The sequence below is a fragment of the Manis pentadactyla genome, chromosome 19 (assembly GCF_030020395.1).
Source record: "Manis pentadactyla isolate mManPen7 chromosome 19, mManPen7.hap1, whole genome shotgun sequence".
Taxonomy (NCBI): Eukaryota; Metazoa; Chordata; class Mammalia; order Pholidota; family Manidae; genus Manis; species Manis pentadactyla.
The window spans coordinates 12519035-12534930 of record NC_080037.1 but is presented as its reverse complement, the minus strand read 5'-3'; the positions used below and the strand labels follow the sequence as shown (position 1 = coordinate 12534930).

The window sequence follows — 15896 nt, the reverse complement described above, 5'->3', positions numbered from 1 at the left end:
TGCTAAGGGTACAGTTATTAAAGAGAATATTTAGAGTTAACAGAGTAAAGGGTGAAGTTGTTTATAATTTTATTCAGTTGGGCTTTAATTGATAGAGCAATGTAATTCTTAGGCGGAGAATTGAAGAAATGGAGGATGAATTACAGAAGACAGAGCGCTCATTTAAAAACCAGGTGATTATACTGCCGTATGGGTGCAGAATGTTTTGGTTCTAATACAGACCATTGTAAAGCTACAATAATGTCTTTTTTGATGTGTTCTCTTTCAGATTGCTACTCATGAGAAGAAAGCTCATGATAACTGGGTAAGATTTTTTTTTTCTTTCCTTTACTTTGTGCATAGTCTACCACAACTGAATCTGGATTTTTTTTTTCTTACAGCTCAAAGCTCGTGCTGCAGAAAGAGCTATAGCTGAAGAGAAAAGAGAAGCTGCCAACTTGAGACACAAGTATGTGATTTTTGACACCTGTTTTTTCAGTGCATTTTAGAGTGTTTTACGGCTGTGCTGTGTGTTATCTAATAAGGAGTTTATTTTCTATTTCATATTTAAGTCCATTCTCTCTCTCTCTTCAAGATTATTGGAAATAACCCAAAAGATGGCAATGCTGCAAGAAGAACCAGTGATTGTCAAACCAAGACCAGGAAGACCCAACACCCAAAACCCTCCATGGCGAGGTAGGGAGAACTTTCAAAGGGCTACAGTCTACTTTTTTATGCAAAATGTGTATGCATTACCTTTTATTTCTGTCTGTAACAGTTATGATGACCTAGAAGTAATTCCAAGAACTTAGTAAAGAAAAGAAAGGTTGCCTTAAAGTGGTAGCAGTTCACTGTTGTCTTCAGGTCCTCTGAGCCAGAATGGCTCTTTCGGCCCGTCTCCCGTGAGTGCTGGCGAATGCTCCCCCCCGCTGCCTGCAGACCCTCCTGCGAGACCTCCGTCTGCTACGCTCAGTCGGAGAGAGATGCCAAGAAGTGAATTTGGTGAGTGTTCCCATGTTACCTTGCACTAAACTATTTCAAGTGTTGTTTTCCCTTTTATTTGAGAATTCTGATCCACACAACATTTTGGATGTCTAATACAGAGAAGAAAATTTCTTAATTTGCCTGAGATCTACTGAAAGATCTGGTTTAGATGAGAAAGCATTTACTATTGATTATGAACAAATACAAGTAAAATAAAGATACAAGATACATTTTTAAGTAAATATATAAATTAAAGTTATTATTATTTTTACTTTAAAATTTTTAACTGGAGTAGAGCTTTATCTTTAAATTTCTGTGGACTTCCTCTCATAATAAAGGTAGCCTTAAGACTTTATAATTTATTCAGCATACATTCATTTCTTATTGCTGTAATATAAAATGCTATAAGTCTATTTCTACTCATGAATATGTCTATAATACTTGATAAACTATGGAAGTTGTTAAAGGGAATATTTAGACTGAAAAAACATCAGCATATATAATTGTATAAAGCCTATTGCTTGAAGTGCCTGACCAGTGCTGCTAATGTGTGTGTAGGCTTTAGTGCTGTTCTTTCAATCCAGGATAGTCATTTTAACTGTTTAAGTCTGTGTATAAGTTGTACTCTTCCCTCATCTGTATTGGTTGACCCCTTTTTAATGTTGCTTTCTAGGTAGAATTGAACTCTGACCTTCCACAGTTGGTTTATTTCTTCTAAAAAACCTATGCAAGCGCTCTGTTCTTTGTTTCTCAAGGGTCAGTGCATGGGCCACTGCCCCATCCTCAGTGGTCAGCTGAGGCATCTGGGAAAGGGACCTGAGTGTGGTCAAAGAGTCTAGTCATGGAGGAAGTGGGTAGAAGATCGCTTATTCTTCCTCGGGGAGTGTGTAATTCAGGATAAGCCTGAATCTGTTCCCTGGCCTTCAGCAGATCCAGGATCGGGTGCAGCTCCTGCGGGGAACAGCAGCTCGAGAAGCTCTTCCCCGGCTAAGGTGGTGGATGATGGCAAGGTACGTTCTGCACTCATTTTTAGTTGTCATGAAGTTTTGCAGGCACATTTAAGTCTTTGTCCAACACCCTCTCTGCCTCATCCATCTTCTGTTTGTGTGTTCTGTTATATCTATACTACCATTTATTTTTTAAAAAGCAAACTGTTTCCCAAGAGCCTGAAGGGCCTGCAGCTCCCAGCAATCCATCTTTGGCTGAGCATCCAGTGGCAGTAAGTACTTAGATTTGGGGACTGAAATGGGCTCTAAGTGGTGCATTTCTGGAAAGGATATGACGAGCGTGTCACTAACTGCTTTGCCTTAAACTGCTTGGCAGTGTTCATCTCACCATTGTCTCTGACTTGGAAGTGTTGCTGGGTTGCTAAAATCTGACTGGTTGGTTGCTTGGTTTTTCCTCCTCTTTCTTGTTTTGGTTAGATGATTAACCTGTTTAGAACATCTGATGTAATTAACTGAAGAATGTGAAAAGTCATCACTCCAGCTTTATATTGTGTGCTTCAGTTTGAAGTGCTCAAGGCAAAGTAAATTCATTATGTTACACAGTCATTATTATATATTTGTTTGGGACTGTGCTGGGTTAAGAATATCTCCAAATGTATACTAGGCAAACCTTATTTTGAATAATCTGAAATTACAGATTGATAACAAGAATGTTTGCCCAACAGTGAAAATCTGTAGTTACTTGATGTCCTAATTCCCAGCAATGGCCTTCAGTTATATCCATGTAAGTGGATTGTCTTGTACCTTGTATAGCTGTTTTAGCTGCTAAGTTCTCTGATCATACCTCAGTGTTGAAATCAAAATATGTATATTTTTAATTATTTAGAATTTCCAACCCAGTTTCCCATAGGATTAGTTAGTATCTCATAATATATAATATAAAGTATAGTATTACTGGTGAATGAAGGTAAATATTATTGCTGTGCCTGCCTAACTTGTATATATGCCATTATTTCTGTTGAGAAATGCTTCTAAGTTTCAGTGCAGGAGTACAGGAATACACATATCTTAGATCTTTTTATCCATGGGCAACTTGGATAAGATCCAAGACCCCTTTAAAGTAGAAGACTTCAAAGAGAGTAGACTCCGTTTTTAGAGCAGGGAGGCAGAAGTGGAAGGAGGCATAGTCCTGAACTCCAGCTCGGCCTCTTACGTGCTTCATGACTTTCAGCAAATTATCTTATACTCTCTGTGTCTCTGTTCCCTCATATTTAAAACATGATGATCACACTTAGAGACTTAAGAGACCTGAGAATTAGTGATAATATATGAAAGGCAGGCACTCTGAATAGTAACTATTATTACATGTATGGAGAGTGGGTTTTTCATTCCCTTTTGTTCCTCCATGCTTAGCCTGGAAATAGGGTGCTGTTGTGGTGATGGGAAACACATGGGGAGGGAAGGGTGGCCCTAGAAGTGGAGTATGATGTTAACGATTTTTTTTATAATTGGGACTCACCTCTGTTAAGATCCTTTAGTCCTCTTGCGTGCCTGCCCACTTGCCCATGCCAGCAATAGTACCACGGTGGTGAGCAGGAGGCGTGGGGCTCGTGCTGGTTCTGCTCCTTGGGCAGGCGCCGGACGTCTGCTTTATTGGGTTTCAGCTTTTACTGGTGTTGGTGCTTTTGACTGTCATACTGAAGTATTTCAAAACTTTGTTTCTGCTCTGCAGGCTAATATGGCAGCAAAAGGGCCCCCTCCTTTCCCAGGGGTGCCCCTCATGAGCTCCCCCATGGGAGGGTCTCTACCACTACCACCGTCCATCCGATACGGACCACCTCCTCAACTCTGCGGGCCTTTCGGGCCTCGGCCACTTCCTCCACCGTTTGGTATGATAGAACAGTCGTAATGACTTGTAAAGCATATTCATCTTTTCTCTCTGTTCCTTGCTAAAATTTTAACAGTTGCTACCACAGAGCTTTGCAGTGAAAGGGTAAAGCAGACTGAGTCTGCTGTAACTCTTCCTCAGGTTTCTTAGGCTACATGGCTGCTTCATAATGTCCCTATCTTACAATGGGCAATAGGTAGTATCTCTTGTAGACAAGGAGAAAGGAGCTGTTCATAGAAAGCCAGAGGTACTGCTTCTGCAGATGTTTATTGAACATTTGTGGCTGTTTACTAGGCTCTGTGATGGAAAAGAACTCACTCTCCTGACTCCAAGAATACCTACATTATACGACATCAAGCTTATAATCACCATAATGGAAGCATAAGCGATGTGTCGCGGAGCACAAGAGGAAGACTGACTTCTCATCTTGGGAGGAAATGGGAAGGAAGCGTTAAGGACTAGGTAGAACTGAATAGCTACCTCATGAATGTTGCTGGATCTGAGTAGGTGCAGCAGGAAGGCCTTTCCCTGCAGGGACATATGTTAGGTCCCTGCTGAGCTACTGCATGTATGTTTGATTCAATTTCCTTTATCAAAATTTCTTTTGCAGTGAAGCCGCTATTTCGTAATGTATCATCTTGGTATGATACATGGTACTTCCAAGTACAAACCAAGCTGTTGTGAGATAAAAATGGCAGGATCGTGTAGGAAAACACACACAAGCGGGGTAGAACATGTTCAGATCTTGCCTGTGCTGCTTGATGGCTGCTGGCCATCAACATGTAAGCTAAACTTGCTGAGCCTCAGTTCTCCTCTCCTATAGGGTGGGGGTGCCACCACCCCACTTCTAGGGCTTTGAGAAACTATTCACATTACCTGGAGTCATCTAAGTTTAGGTATGTTCATACATATTTACCTGACTTTTTATTTTCCCAGGTCCTGGTTTGCGCCCACCACTAGGCCTAAGAGAATATGCACCGGGCATTCCACCTGGGAAACGGGACCTGCCTCACGACCCTCGAGAATTTTTACCAGGACCCACACCTTTTAGACCTCTAGGCTCTCACGGCCCAAGAGAGTACTTTATTCCTGGTACCCAAGTACCACCTCCAACCCATGGTCCCCAGGATTATCCACCGTCACCTGTTGCAAAAGACGTACTGCCTTCTGGCTCTAGAGATGAGCCCCCCGCTGCCGCTCGCGGCAGCAGCCAGGACTGCTCACCGGCTTTCAAGCAGAGCCCGTAACTGTGACTCTGACGTTAGTCTGAGACGAAGGAGACTGCACTGTTCATTACAGTAACGGATTTCACTGGCTTCAACATCCAAAAGTTTATTTTAAGAGGTTTGTTTTTAGAAATAGCTGCTCTGGCAGTGTGCATTTTTTGAGCCAATTAAAAAAATACCATTTTCTCTCCCAAATAAAAATCACCTTGTAAGCTAGAGCCTCCTTACAACTTTGAAATGTGCAATAAATAAATAAATAAATACCTGTGTTTTAGTTAATGTAGCATATGTAACTACTAAATGATTTAGAATGTCATGAAAAATACAAACATTTCCTGTGGAAATGCTATAAGAACATGTATTTCCATTTATTCTATTTTTAATGTACAACAGTTGAATACAGAGCAAGAGTGTTTATGAGCTTGTGTGGTTTTTTAAAATAATTGGTCATAAAGACTTATGCTAAAAATGTTTACTAAAAGATCACTAAACTATCTCCCCTCTTGCTGAAGTTCTTTGTAGTAACAGTTCATAAAACTTTGGTTATTAATATTTTCCAAGTGTCCGTCGATTCATTGGATTTTTCTCCTAAGATGTGCCGTTTCGGAAACACATAAACTCATGCTTCCAGAACTGAAAACGGTGACTTGGCAGCACATGGCCTTTTGCTCACTGCTTTGAGAGGTTCAACCCTAGTCACCTGGGAAGGCCACAACTGAGATCTTCCTTTTCCTGTGAAAGTCAGTGGGCCCATTTGTACAGCACTTGCATGCTTGCTCGTGACTTTCATTGCCTCGTGGAGAATAGTTTCTTGAGTATGAGTTTATATTAATAGCAAGAGTTGTTTGACCTGATGTTCTGTTGTTTTACTGGTATTCCTACATTAAAGGGTGCGTAACAGAAAATTGAAGATGTACTGTGACCAGAAAAGGCAATTTCTTTTTAAAAATGTACAGTCTGTTACCCTCATACCTAGCCACTAATTTTCAAAGAATATGGCAGAAAAGATCCTAAGAGTATAATACTGTGAGAATTATTTGGATTGTGAGGCTTGTAACATGCCTTAGTTCACCAACCAGGGGCTGAACTGTTCTTTTTGACTGATACTACTTCAAAATTAATATTTGAACATTTGCTGATTTTTAAAATAATAAGCGCCAATCTAAGAAGCTGGAATTAATACCCTAAATAAGTCTTTTCATACCCATTACTATACCATGTCTTGTAAACAATGTTTCTTGAGAACTCACTCTAGACACTTATGAAGTAGTAACTTCATAGCACATTTTAAGTAGTTTGAGATTAGAATAAATCAAGATTATAAAAGGCTGATGACATTCTTGTTCACTGTTAAGACTATACTCTCCCATTCTCTTAAGTTCTATGATGTAATACTATTGAAACCTAGATCATTATTTGTTAGTTACATTTAATACATAAAAATATAAAATGAAGCAATTTTTCTTTACATTAAACTAAGAAAATGTATCATTTCAGAAAGATAAGGACCTTTGAAAGAAGAAAACTCAAAATTCATAAGGAATGTGTAAGGAGTTCTTCAGGAGAAGAGAATTCATCTCTGTGTTCTTCCATTTAATACCAAGAAGAGATCTATAAGGAAAATTCCATAGTGAATAGCACAGGTTATAAGTCACAAATACAACATCCTGAATATCTCAATCTCACAAAAGAATGACAGGACACAAAGGAATGACAAAATGAATAAAATTTCTAAGTTTCAGTAGTATTTGAATATAGATTATACCAGGTAAGAAGATAATCAAGTGGTAAAGGTAAATCTATTTTAAAATCAAATGCTAGTCTTTATTTTTTTCCCTCTAAAGTTCTTTTGATTTTTATTGTGTATCATATTATTGAAAAATCAGTCAACTGTAGAGAAATTACAAAGTCCCTGAGGGGAGCAGTGCGCAACCTGCCATACTGCTGCCTCTCTCAGCCCTGATGGTGCCACTTCTGCAGCGGAGCCCAGGCAGGCTGCCAAGTACAGAAAGGGGGCCGTCTCTAAAGTGACCTCTTCAGAAGTCATCTCCGGCTAATTTTGTTTCTGGGCTTAGTTGCTAAAACCATTTTATTAAGCAGCAATGTTTCAGCCTAAAAGCATTTCTACTGTAGCTGTGGTTATTGGTCAACGGCTGATTTCTTTCATTAGAAAGTAAATCTAAACTGTGGGATGTGGACTCTTCTGTGTCTCCTTCAGGACAATCGCTTGTTTTGTCGTTTCATTCAGGTCTGAATTAAAGCTAAGCTAATCACACAGTGTTCCACGTAAGCTTTTTAATACTGATTAAGGGCTTGTGTAGTTCATATAAACCATACTTATGTGAATAACAGCTGATGCATCTTCATATAAATCATCACTTTAAAATGTACGTGTTACGGTCTGAAAAAAAGAACAATGTATCAGGTTTGCTACATTTTAATAGTAGGTTTTTTAAGGGATTATTTTTGAGGTCTTCTCAGCAACATCAAACAAAAGGTACTGAGTACTCCACAGGGTACAGAGTGCTGCCAAGCACCTTAGAAAATTTACATGACAAGGAGAACATGTGGTTCTTGCCCCTTGAGGAGCTTACAGTCTAGGATTTGCATGAACAACAAAGTAATTTATTAAGGCAAATTCTTCATCCCCTCAAGCTATTGTGGATTGAATCATTTTTGGAATTAATCTAATCAACATCAGAGACAAGACTAAATTTGGTTGAGAATTCTTTCAGGCTCATACTGTTTTTAACATCCATCATGAACAGAACTGACCTAACAGACAACTGAAAGACTAGCTGTCGTCATGTGCCAGGGCTAGAACAACTTAATTGTGGTTACTTGTTTTAAAAAGTAAACATTGAATTTGACTAGGGTTATTATACTAGCTTAAATATAGGCCAAGTACTGGTACTGCATTCCCCTTATGCTAGCATTGGTCACTTAAAAGTGAACATTAAATATGTGAGCTCATATTCTAACCCACAGAAAGCCCACCCTGAATCTTAATGTTCTGTGTATCAAATATCCACTTTGTGTGTACTATGAAAGGTTTTATGCCCCGTTAAGTCAAAAGTAATGTAAATAGTCAAATTATAATAAGCTAATGACCTGCATATTTCCATATGGATGTCAGTATATCTAAATAGGAAATAAATGGCACTCCTATCTACCTATATATATAAAAAAAAAAATAGAGTATCTCCAGATTTTGCATACTCATTACTGTAAGAAGAGGTATGCAGGTTTTAAGGTTTCACAATCAGTTGTCAAAAACAGCAGTTATTCCTGCAGTATCTCGTTCAGATCTGACTCAAATTATTTTCAGATTATATGATTTAGAAGACATTGTAAACCCATCTAAAAATCTGTGATTCTGAGATGGTTCCCTCATTAATCCTAGAATCACTACCAGACAGAAGAACAATGTGATGTAGAAGAACAGCTAATCAACATGACTAAGAATATGCTCACTTTCAGAAAAACCATCTGGTCATCTGGAAAAATCACAGCTACAGTCTGGAACACTCCCATATAGGATACTGATCTGGCCAAGGCACACTGTTTCTAAGCAGGAACTATGCAATCAGGGTGAACTTAGGCCATCTCTGAGGAGCAGCCTAAAAATTTCCAGAACTTGGGCAGCATAATTAGTCCAATTCCTCTCAAAGCAGTTTCATACTATCCTACCCACATCAGCCCAAAGTTTGACATTAACTCAAAAACAAACAAAAAGAGCATACTGGAGCAGAAGTGAACAGATGTGTAAACTCCAACACATTCTTATTGCTGTATTAATTTTGAAGATGAGCACATCCTACCCACACCTGTGCTGTTCCAGGAAGCAGGGCAGGAGTAGTGGTAAATTAGAAAAGAGAATATTAATTGCACAATTAATAGAAAAGTAAAAACATGTTTCAGAATCTACAATAAGCCTGTATCCAAAGGAGTCTTCTATGTCAGTGATGTGCTAGACCGAATCCTGTGGTAGAGCTTTGCAATGGACTCACTCTGGCCTACGGGCAAGGGCACAGCTTGCTTCCTGCCTGCTGAAGGGTGGATAAGCCACACAGCTATGATGGTTTCTGCTGAGTGATAAAATTCACAGAAGTTCCAGGTTATTCACGTCAGGATCATTCCTTGTGCAAAGTTTGATGTAGATGAAGATAAAGTGGTTTCTTGGTCAGTAATTGCAATTTCTTTCTTTTAAAGTCAGTGGGTTTCTTGTATCTGTAACCAGTCGGATAAAACATTGTTTAAAATATTTTGATAATTTATCTGTTTCAATGTCACACATTAAGAAATGCTAGTCACCATGAAATTAGTACTAATTTTGTACGTGCATCACTTAACAATTCTACACCATGAAATTAGTACTAGTTTTGTACATGCATCACTTACAATTCTATTACAATTGGCCCTGGTTTAATTTCATCCATCTCCATGAAAGCAAAACACTTGGTGCTGGTAAACCTTTTTTTGGGCTTGTAGTGTTTGAATTCAAAGAAGATAGCTGCACCTAAGGAATTAAAGCAAACCACATAAGCCACAGACAGCCCATTTCCAGTGTGTCAACACATTTTCTTTGATCACCAGAAGCACATAAACAAACAACTGGTTTAATTTTACGAAGTCACCTTTGTCAAACAATCTCTCTGATGATTAAGACTGTGGTTGTCACCCAAAACACCTGTGAATGGAGTAACATTGTCCATATCATCCATTTCTACAAAATAGAGCAAAACTTCTTGAGCTAGACTGACTCAAGAATGTATTCAAGTTCATATACAGGTAGAATCATAAATTACTGAAGAATATAAAATACACTGAATATAAAATTACTTAAGAATATAAAATACTAAATACCAAAAAAAGAACACAGAAGATACCTGTTAAGTATTAATATTATCCATAGAAACTCATTAGGTAGAAAAGGCATGTAAAAGCATTCACCCAAATAAAATAAAAAAAAAAAATCAAGCTTAAATCATTTCTCCTCCCCTGCAACAAAAACCCCACAGCTGAATTTTTGAATGTTTTGGAGTTCAAACAATATAAATCATATGCTGGTTCAAGCTTTTAAATGTTAACCTGTTTCCTAACACCTTTTCCAGTGTTCAAAGCATCTGTCTCCCCCAACCCCCATGATTATATATGTTTGTGTAAAGATACCACTATGGAGGATAAAGTCTAAAGAAGGCAAGCTATTCCACCCCAGACCCCTACCACCCTCCTGATGAACAAGTAATAATGAAAAGTTTAGATAGTTTTCTCCTCTAAAAGCCCAACAGATAAGCTCTCCCCACCTCCCCAAAGAAAAAACTAGAACAGTAAGTTGTCTCATCAATGTAGCCAAGTACATTTCGTTCTAAAGGCATGGAAACAGATGGAAGGAAGTTGGGGTCTCACTCTTAACTGGCTACTTACTAATACCCCTTAATCAGAGCAGTGCTGGACCTTGCTCAGCTTTTAAAGACAACATACATCTAATGCTTTCACTGATAACAAAACTCACAAGTGACTAGAGGTTTAACAATATTCAGAAATATATATGCAGCCCTGGCACTTGGGTCCAAATGTAATACCCTGCATGTCAAGAGAAGGAAGAAAACCAAATTCCCAAGAGACAATGGGATGTGGGTGAGGGAAAGAGGGTCGCATTTAGCCAACTACTCCCAAAACACACACACAAAAGGATTACGTGGCTAGGCTACTGGTGACTTTGCACCCCAAGTATATGACCCCACCATACCCTCATAAAGGTGGCTCTCTTCTCCCTTCCACAGCAGTAACAGAGTTGTTTCACTCTATTAAAAAAACCTCACAGGCTTTTAAGATAGACAATTACATTTCTTAGTCTCTTCGGCTATGGAACCCATCTCCTTGCCATGTCTATGTATGAAGTCTGAATAAATGTGAAAATAAAGTCTCATTTGAAAACAATATAAGTCCAAATATAATAACATCATTTTAAGGAACTAAAATAATTTTTTATTATTCATCTGCACCAATAGATTATATATTTTCTGCATCCCTGGTCTGCATAATGTGCTTTGTACTTCAAAGTACAAAGAAAACAAAACATGAAGTGAGAAAAGCCTCCGAAGAGTAACTGAAATGCTTGTGAACATGAAGACAGTATGTTCATTAGCATTCATATCCATTAAAACCACAGTAACTGTACATAATAAATTCAAAGTGAACAAAATGAAGCGAGTCAAATTCTGAATATAGTTCTACTTTTAGCACCTTGTAAGTCATCGAAAACACAGCTCAAAAAAATAGGAAAGTTAGCCCATGAAATACTCCTCCACCATATCAGAAGCATTTCTCAAAGCAATGGAAAATATTCTTTTATTAATGTTTTTATGCAGCAGGCATGCCTTCAACATTATTTCGTAAGCACGTGCTATGTGTTCTTCTAACACAGTGACCTGAAACCTTGGTGTTTTTCAGAATCACCTGGAAAGCCTTCTAAACTACACTGCTGGGTCCCACCCCACAGTTCCAGAGTGGGGAGGTCGGGGCTGCCCCGTCTCCTTGTGCTGAACAATTCCTGCTGCTGTTCGGCCTCTGCTCGCACACAAGCTCGGGATAACGAGGCTCTGCAGGGGCACAGCAGCACCAGATCCGAGAGGGAAAATACCAAGTACTCTCGAGGAGGTGGCCATCGTTCAAAGGGCACTTCTCTACCTTGTGCCAGTTTCCTGCAGGGCTGAAAATCTAAAAACTGCAACCAACTCTCTGGTGAGAAAGGGATGCTAACGTCTTCCTTCCAGAGATACTCCCGCTGGGCCAGAGGACTGGAGAAGCGTTTAATCCGAGGAACTGTTTAACTTGGAAATGGAACTTCACCTTTTCACAGATTTGCTTTTGTCCCCTCCCATCTTCCTGCTAACTAACTACAAGTTATGGTGTCTTTTCTACCCATATAAATCAATAAATTCAGCTGCAAAAAAAACACCTCAAAACACTTGTTCTTTCAGTTTTTAGAGACTTAATCAGGGAGCCTTAGGGAGCTCCTCCGGCCTCCCCCAGCTCTTTAGTTTGAGGGAAGCTTTCATTGTTTTGCTGTTGAAGATGATAAAATTTTACTTTTAAAGCACATTATGTAACTGTTATTTATTATAAAACTAGATAATATAATACCTCATTAACAAGATGAGAACTCTGGATATAAGCCAATTATTCACAATTACAAACCAACCTTTGGTTAATTTTTCAATATGCTTCTGGAGCTCAATGTCCACATTAAAATGAACATATGTATCTTCTTTTCTCAAAGCCACAGGAGTATCTTGCACAGGAGTCAAATCTATGCCATTCAGATCTAGAAAGGAAAAAAGGTGTCTACTTAGGAGAAGTCAAATATACAGACTCACAAAAAGCAGAAGGTTGTATTCCCTAGAGAATCCCGGCAAGAGCTAAGAGGAGAGTCTCAGGTAACAGACACTCACTTTGGTGTGAGCAGGTGCCTGCAGAGATGCTGGTTTCCAGAGGTACGTGGAGGGAGCTGAGGAGAGAGAAGGTGGGGGACCACAGGGATGGGAGGAGAAAGCCCTTCCCTGAAATGGGTACAAAAGGAAGCGGGAAGGCAACACAGTTTGATCCTGCACAGTTGTAACCGAACAAGGGCCCACTGCCCCAAGCACACCCTAAGCCAAACACAGGATACCGGCCCTGGCAAATGAGCGAGCTTTACTGCAGGAGGCCGAGCAAGGGGCCAGGAGGCCAGCTCCAATCCGTCTCCCGGCTCAGCAACAGAAGAGGCTTTTTAAGGAGTGTGGCGAGGTGGGGCTGGTTGAGGGTTGAAAAAGTCCTACTTGGGTTTCTCCATTCCACAGTGATTTCCACATCCTCTGGTCCCTGTGATGGCCATGTTTTATGTATTATTAGGTAATTAGCTGTCTGCTGATGTGGGACACATTTTCTCATTAAAAAAGGTCAATGACCAGGCAAATCAATCTATCCTACGCAGGCTCTAGATAGTTCGACCAGTGTCACCTGGATCTAGCAGGTTTCTGGGGAGGGCCGGACGGGCTTGGAGGCTTCCGATCATTCTCTGGAAAATAAGAATCATCTGTGACTGTTACCCTGCCAGGCAGTTTTATAGTTAAGAGGTGAAAGAACTTTTTGTCTTCTCTAAGGAATATGCCACTATATTTTGTGTGCAAATAAAAACTTGAAATGTGTATAATATTCCACAGTGGGACCCTTACCCCTACTTTCCAATGCTGATCGGGGCATGGCATGGGAAGGCCTTTAAATCTGATGTTATCAGGATTTCCCTGTTGTATTCAAGTGGGAAGACCAAACAATGGACATGAAAGGTGCTTATGAAACCTTTCCATAAATAATAATTCTTATATATATTACCTAAATTCTGGTTGTATTTGCTATAACATAAATTTGATTTACAACCAGATAATACACTATGTGTGGTGTAAGGTTTTAATTTCTTGGAGCCAGGAATCTTCCCATTTCACCAAATTCAACATGGACTCATTTATAATAACTACTTAGTGTTTCTGTATCATTCAACAGATCCATGTTAGGGAACTTAAAACAGTTTAGAACATTTTGACTATTTCAGTTCTTAAAAATATTTACACAAACATGTTTCAGTTCAACAGGCATGCAAAGGTAACATAATATCTACCACATTATCATCACATTTTTTTTGTATGTTCCCAAATGAAATATGTGGTTTTGCAAATAGCCTTTCAAAATAATGTTGGGTATAAATACTCTCCAGTAGAGCATGGATTTGATAACTAATAACAAATTGTTATTGCTAAAATATTCAAGTATTATAGCATTAATGCTGTGGATCGCAGTCTCTCCTGGTTAAAATTCTTCTCTGTGGCTGAATTCCTTATTTTATGTGGTACTAATGAATCCATGGGTCTAAATTTGTTTCTCTGATTGATTAAAAACTCCCCCCTATTTAATTTCAGTCAGTATCTGTTTCTTTGATTTGCCTCAGGCTGCAGATTAACTGTGGATTGGATCAACTGTGTAGTTATTTCTGAATAATAGCATGACAAGTTCATCCTCAATCATCCAATAATTATTTTTAAGAGACCACTGAGTGCTTCACAAATACAGTGCTGTATAAAATACTTGGCAACAACAAAACAATTCAACCACTGTGTTTCCTTCTTAAACCGAAGACTTTGAAAAAGTTTCCAAGGAATAAATGGTTTGTTACCCTGGACAGTAGAAGAAAACAAAGCCTAAGGATAATCATGCTTAACAACCACGGTACTGTAGTTCAGGATAAGAAATACATCACTTTTTCAGTGTCCCACAGGACTGCATTCAGGGGATGGATGTTTATGGATGTGCCCTATTTTCCTGTCCCCACTGATGATCCACTGGAGGCCTCTCGTCCACTTCTGCAGGGCTCTGCTGCACACACACCTCCCAGGGCAGGAAGGAGGGGGCCTAAAGCAGGGCCACGGGAAAAGCACTGGGCTCTGCAAAGACAACCACATGGCCTTGGGAGTGGGGGACCTTTTTTGAAAGCTGTTTCCAGAAGGATGTATCTGCTGTTAAAGACTGTGCTTGTCTACTCAGCACCTTGGATAGAATTCTGAGAATAAAAAGACATACAAAGGAAAACTCAAAAGCAAATGGCAGTTATAAACAGCCAAAGTATTTTTAGTAAATCTCCCAGAAATGTTTGGTGAAGGAATGAGACCTCTTCCCAGGGATATTACCTCATCGCAGAATGAACTAAACTGAGTTGTCACATATAGAAGAGCCAGCCCCGCCCAATGTCCCAAATGAAAAGCAACATTTTGGGAAAAAATGCAGACAGTTATTTACCCTTGACGCTAACTGTAATATAGGGATCAATGCACTGCCCAGCGTCTTTCAGACCAATTTTCTCAATTCTGATAGTGAGTAACGTCATTCCTGGTTCTGACGGCAACCTCGGTAATAAAGTACCTGGCAACAGAGAAACCGCAATAAAAATGAGCTCCACCAATAATTTCAAAGTAAATATTTTAACAACACAGAGGAGATACAGCCTTGCTCTTAACTGACTTAGCAACTAGCCAGACATTATTTTGGTTTCCAAAACCCTCTCACACGAGGGGTCATTTTTTCAGACAAATATTTAATTAGACACAAGACACATCTGTACTGCCATACCTCATATTCAGCACTAAAGCATAAATTATTAACTCAAGTTTGTTAAAAATTCAACTCACTCCAGGAAGCCCAATAACAAATTACACACAATTAGGCATAACATATTATATACTTCACATATATACATATAAATTATACTTCATATCTCAATGGGAAGTGGTAGAACAAAGACAGAAAAAGAATTTTAAATTTATTACCTGAAAGTCTGAAAAAAATTTAATGCCATAGTCAACAAATCCTGTAGTTACTAATGATGGAGGAGAGGAAATAACTTAGAATTTACTATTTATGTGTTTCATCGATAACTGATACGGTCTAATTGCCTACTCCTTTCTTCATCTTATTCTGTATGATTTATTCTCTCAGAAATTATTCCTACTGAGAAAGCCATACAAGAGCAACCTTATGTTTGAAATCTTTTCCATATTATCAATTAAATTTTTAAAAATTGAGAACCACTCAGAACCCACACAGGAGCATTTCTGGTCAATAAAATGACATGAAGGAAGAAATCAACTGTACCGCTTGTTCATGTATCTCAAATCATCTATGGAGACTAGATGTTCACACAACAGTTAATCTAACTGTTGTTAGATTTACTATGGACATAGTACCTCAAACTATCAAACCTAATATCCATGATGGACTTTCACTGACACTGTTCAAGGTTCTATGCAACAATGGGCCACCCTACTCGTAATCATGAAGCAA

The 15896-nt window shown here is 39.0% G+C and overlaps 2 protein-coding genes across 9 annotated transcripts in view; one reads left to right on the top strand and one right to left on the bottom strand.

Moving 5' to 3' along the window:
* Nucleotides 1-6356, top strand: part of MIA3 (MIA SH3 domain ER export factor 3) — a 62668-nt gene extending 56312 nt beyond the window's left edge. For 4 of the 8 annotated variants that reach the window (XM_036922154.2, XM_036922149.2, XM_036922153.2 and 1 more), the window contains 9 exons: nt 113-173; nt 269-304; nt 381-448; nt 575-675; nt 844-981; nt 1891-1973; nt 2111-2182; nt 3643-3799; nt 4735-6356. In XM_036922154.2, coding sequence (XP_036778049.2) covers nt 113-173; nt 269-304; nt 381-448; nt 575-675; nt 844-981; nt 1891-1973; nt 2111-2182; nt 3643-3799; nt 4735-5045 — 1027 coding nt within the window. In that variant the 3' untranslated portion in view covers nt 5046-6356. Of the gene's footprint in view, nt 1-112; nt 174-268; nt 305-380; nt 449-574; nt 676-843; nt 982-1890; nt 1974-2110; nt 2183-2607; nt 2695-3642; nt 3800-4734 lie in introns of those variants that run through there. The other 4 variants (XM_036922150.2, XM_036922155.2, XM_036922152.2 and 1 more) reach the window with 4 other exon arrangements.
* A 1089-nt stretch (nt 6357-7445) lies between these two features.
* Nucleotides 7446-15896, bottom strand: part of AIDA (axin interactor, dorsalization associated) — a 35186-nt gene continuing 26735 nt past the window's right edge. Inside the window, exons 7-10 of the mRNA XM_036922161.2 lie at nt 14856-14978; nt 12232-12354; nt 9426-9543; nt 7446-9254 (exon numbers count right to left, since the gene is read on the bottom strand). Coding sequence (XP_036778056.1) covers nt 9158-9254; nt 9426-9543; nt 12232-12354; nt 14856-14978 — 461 coding nt within the window. The 3' untranslated portion in view covers nt 7446-9157. The remainder of the gene's footprint in view (nt 9255-9425; nt 9544-12231; nt 12355-14855; nt 14979-15896) is intronic.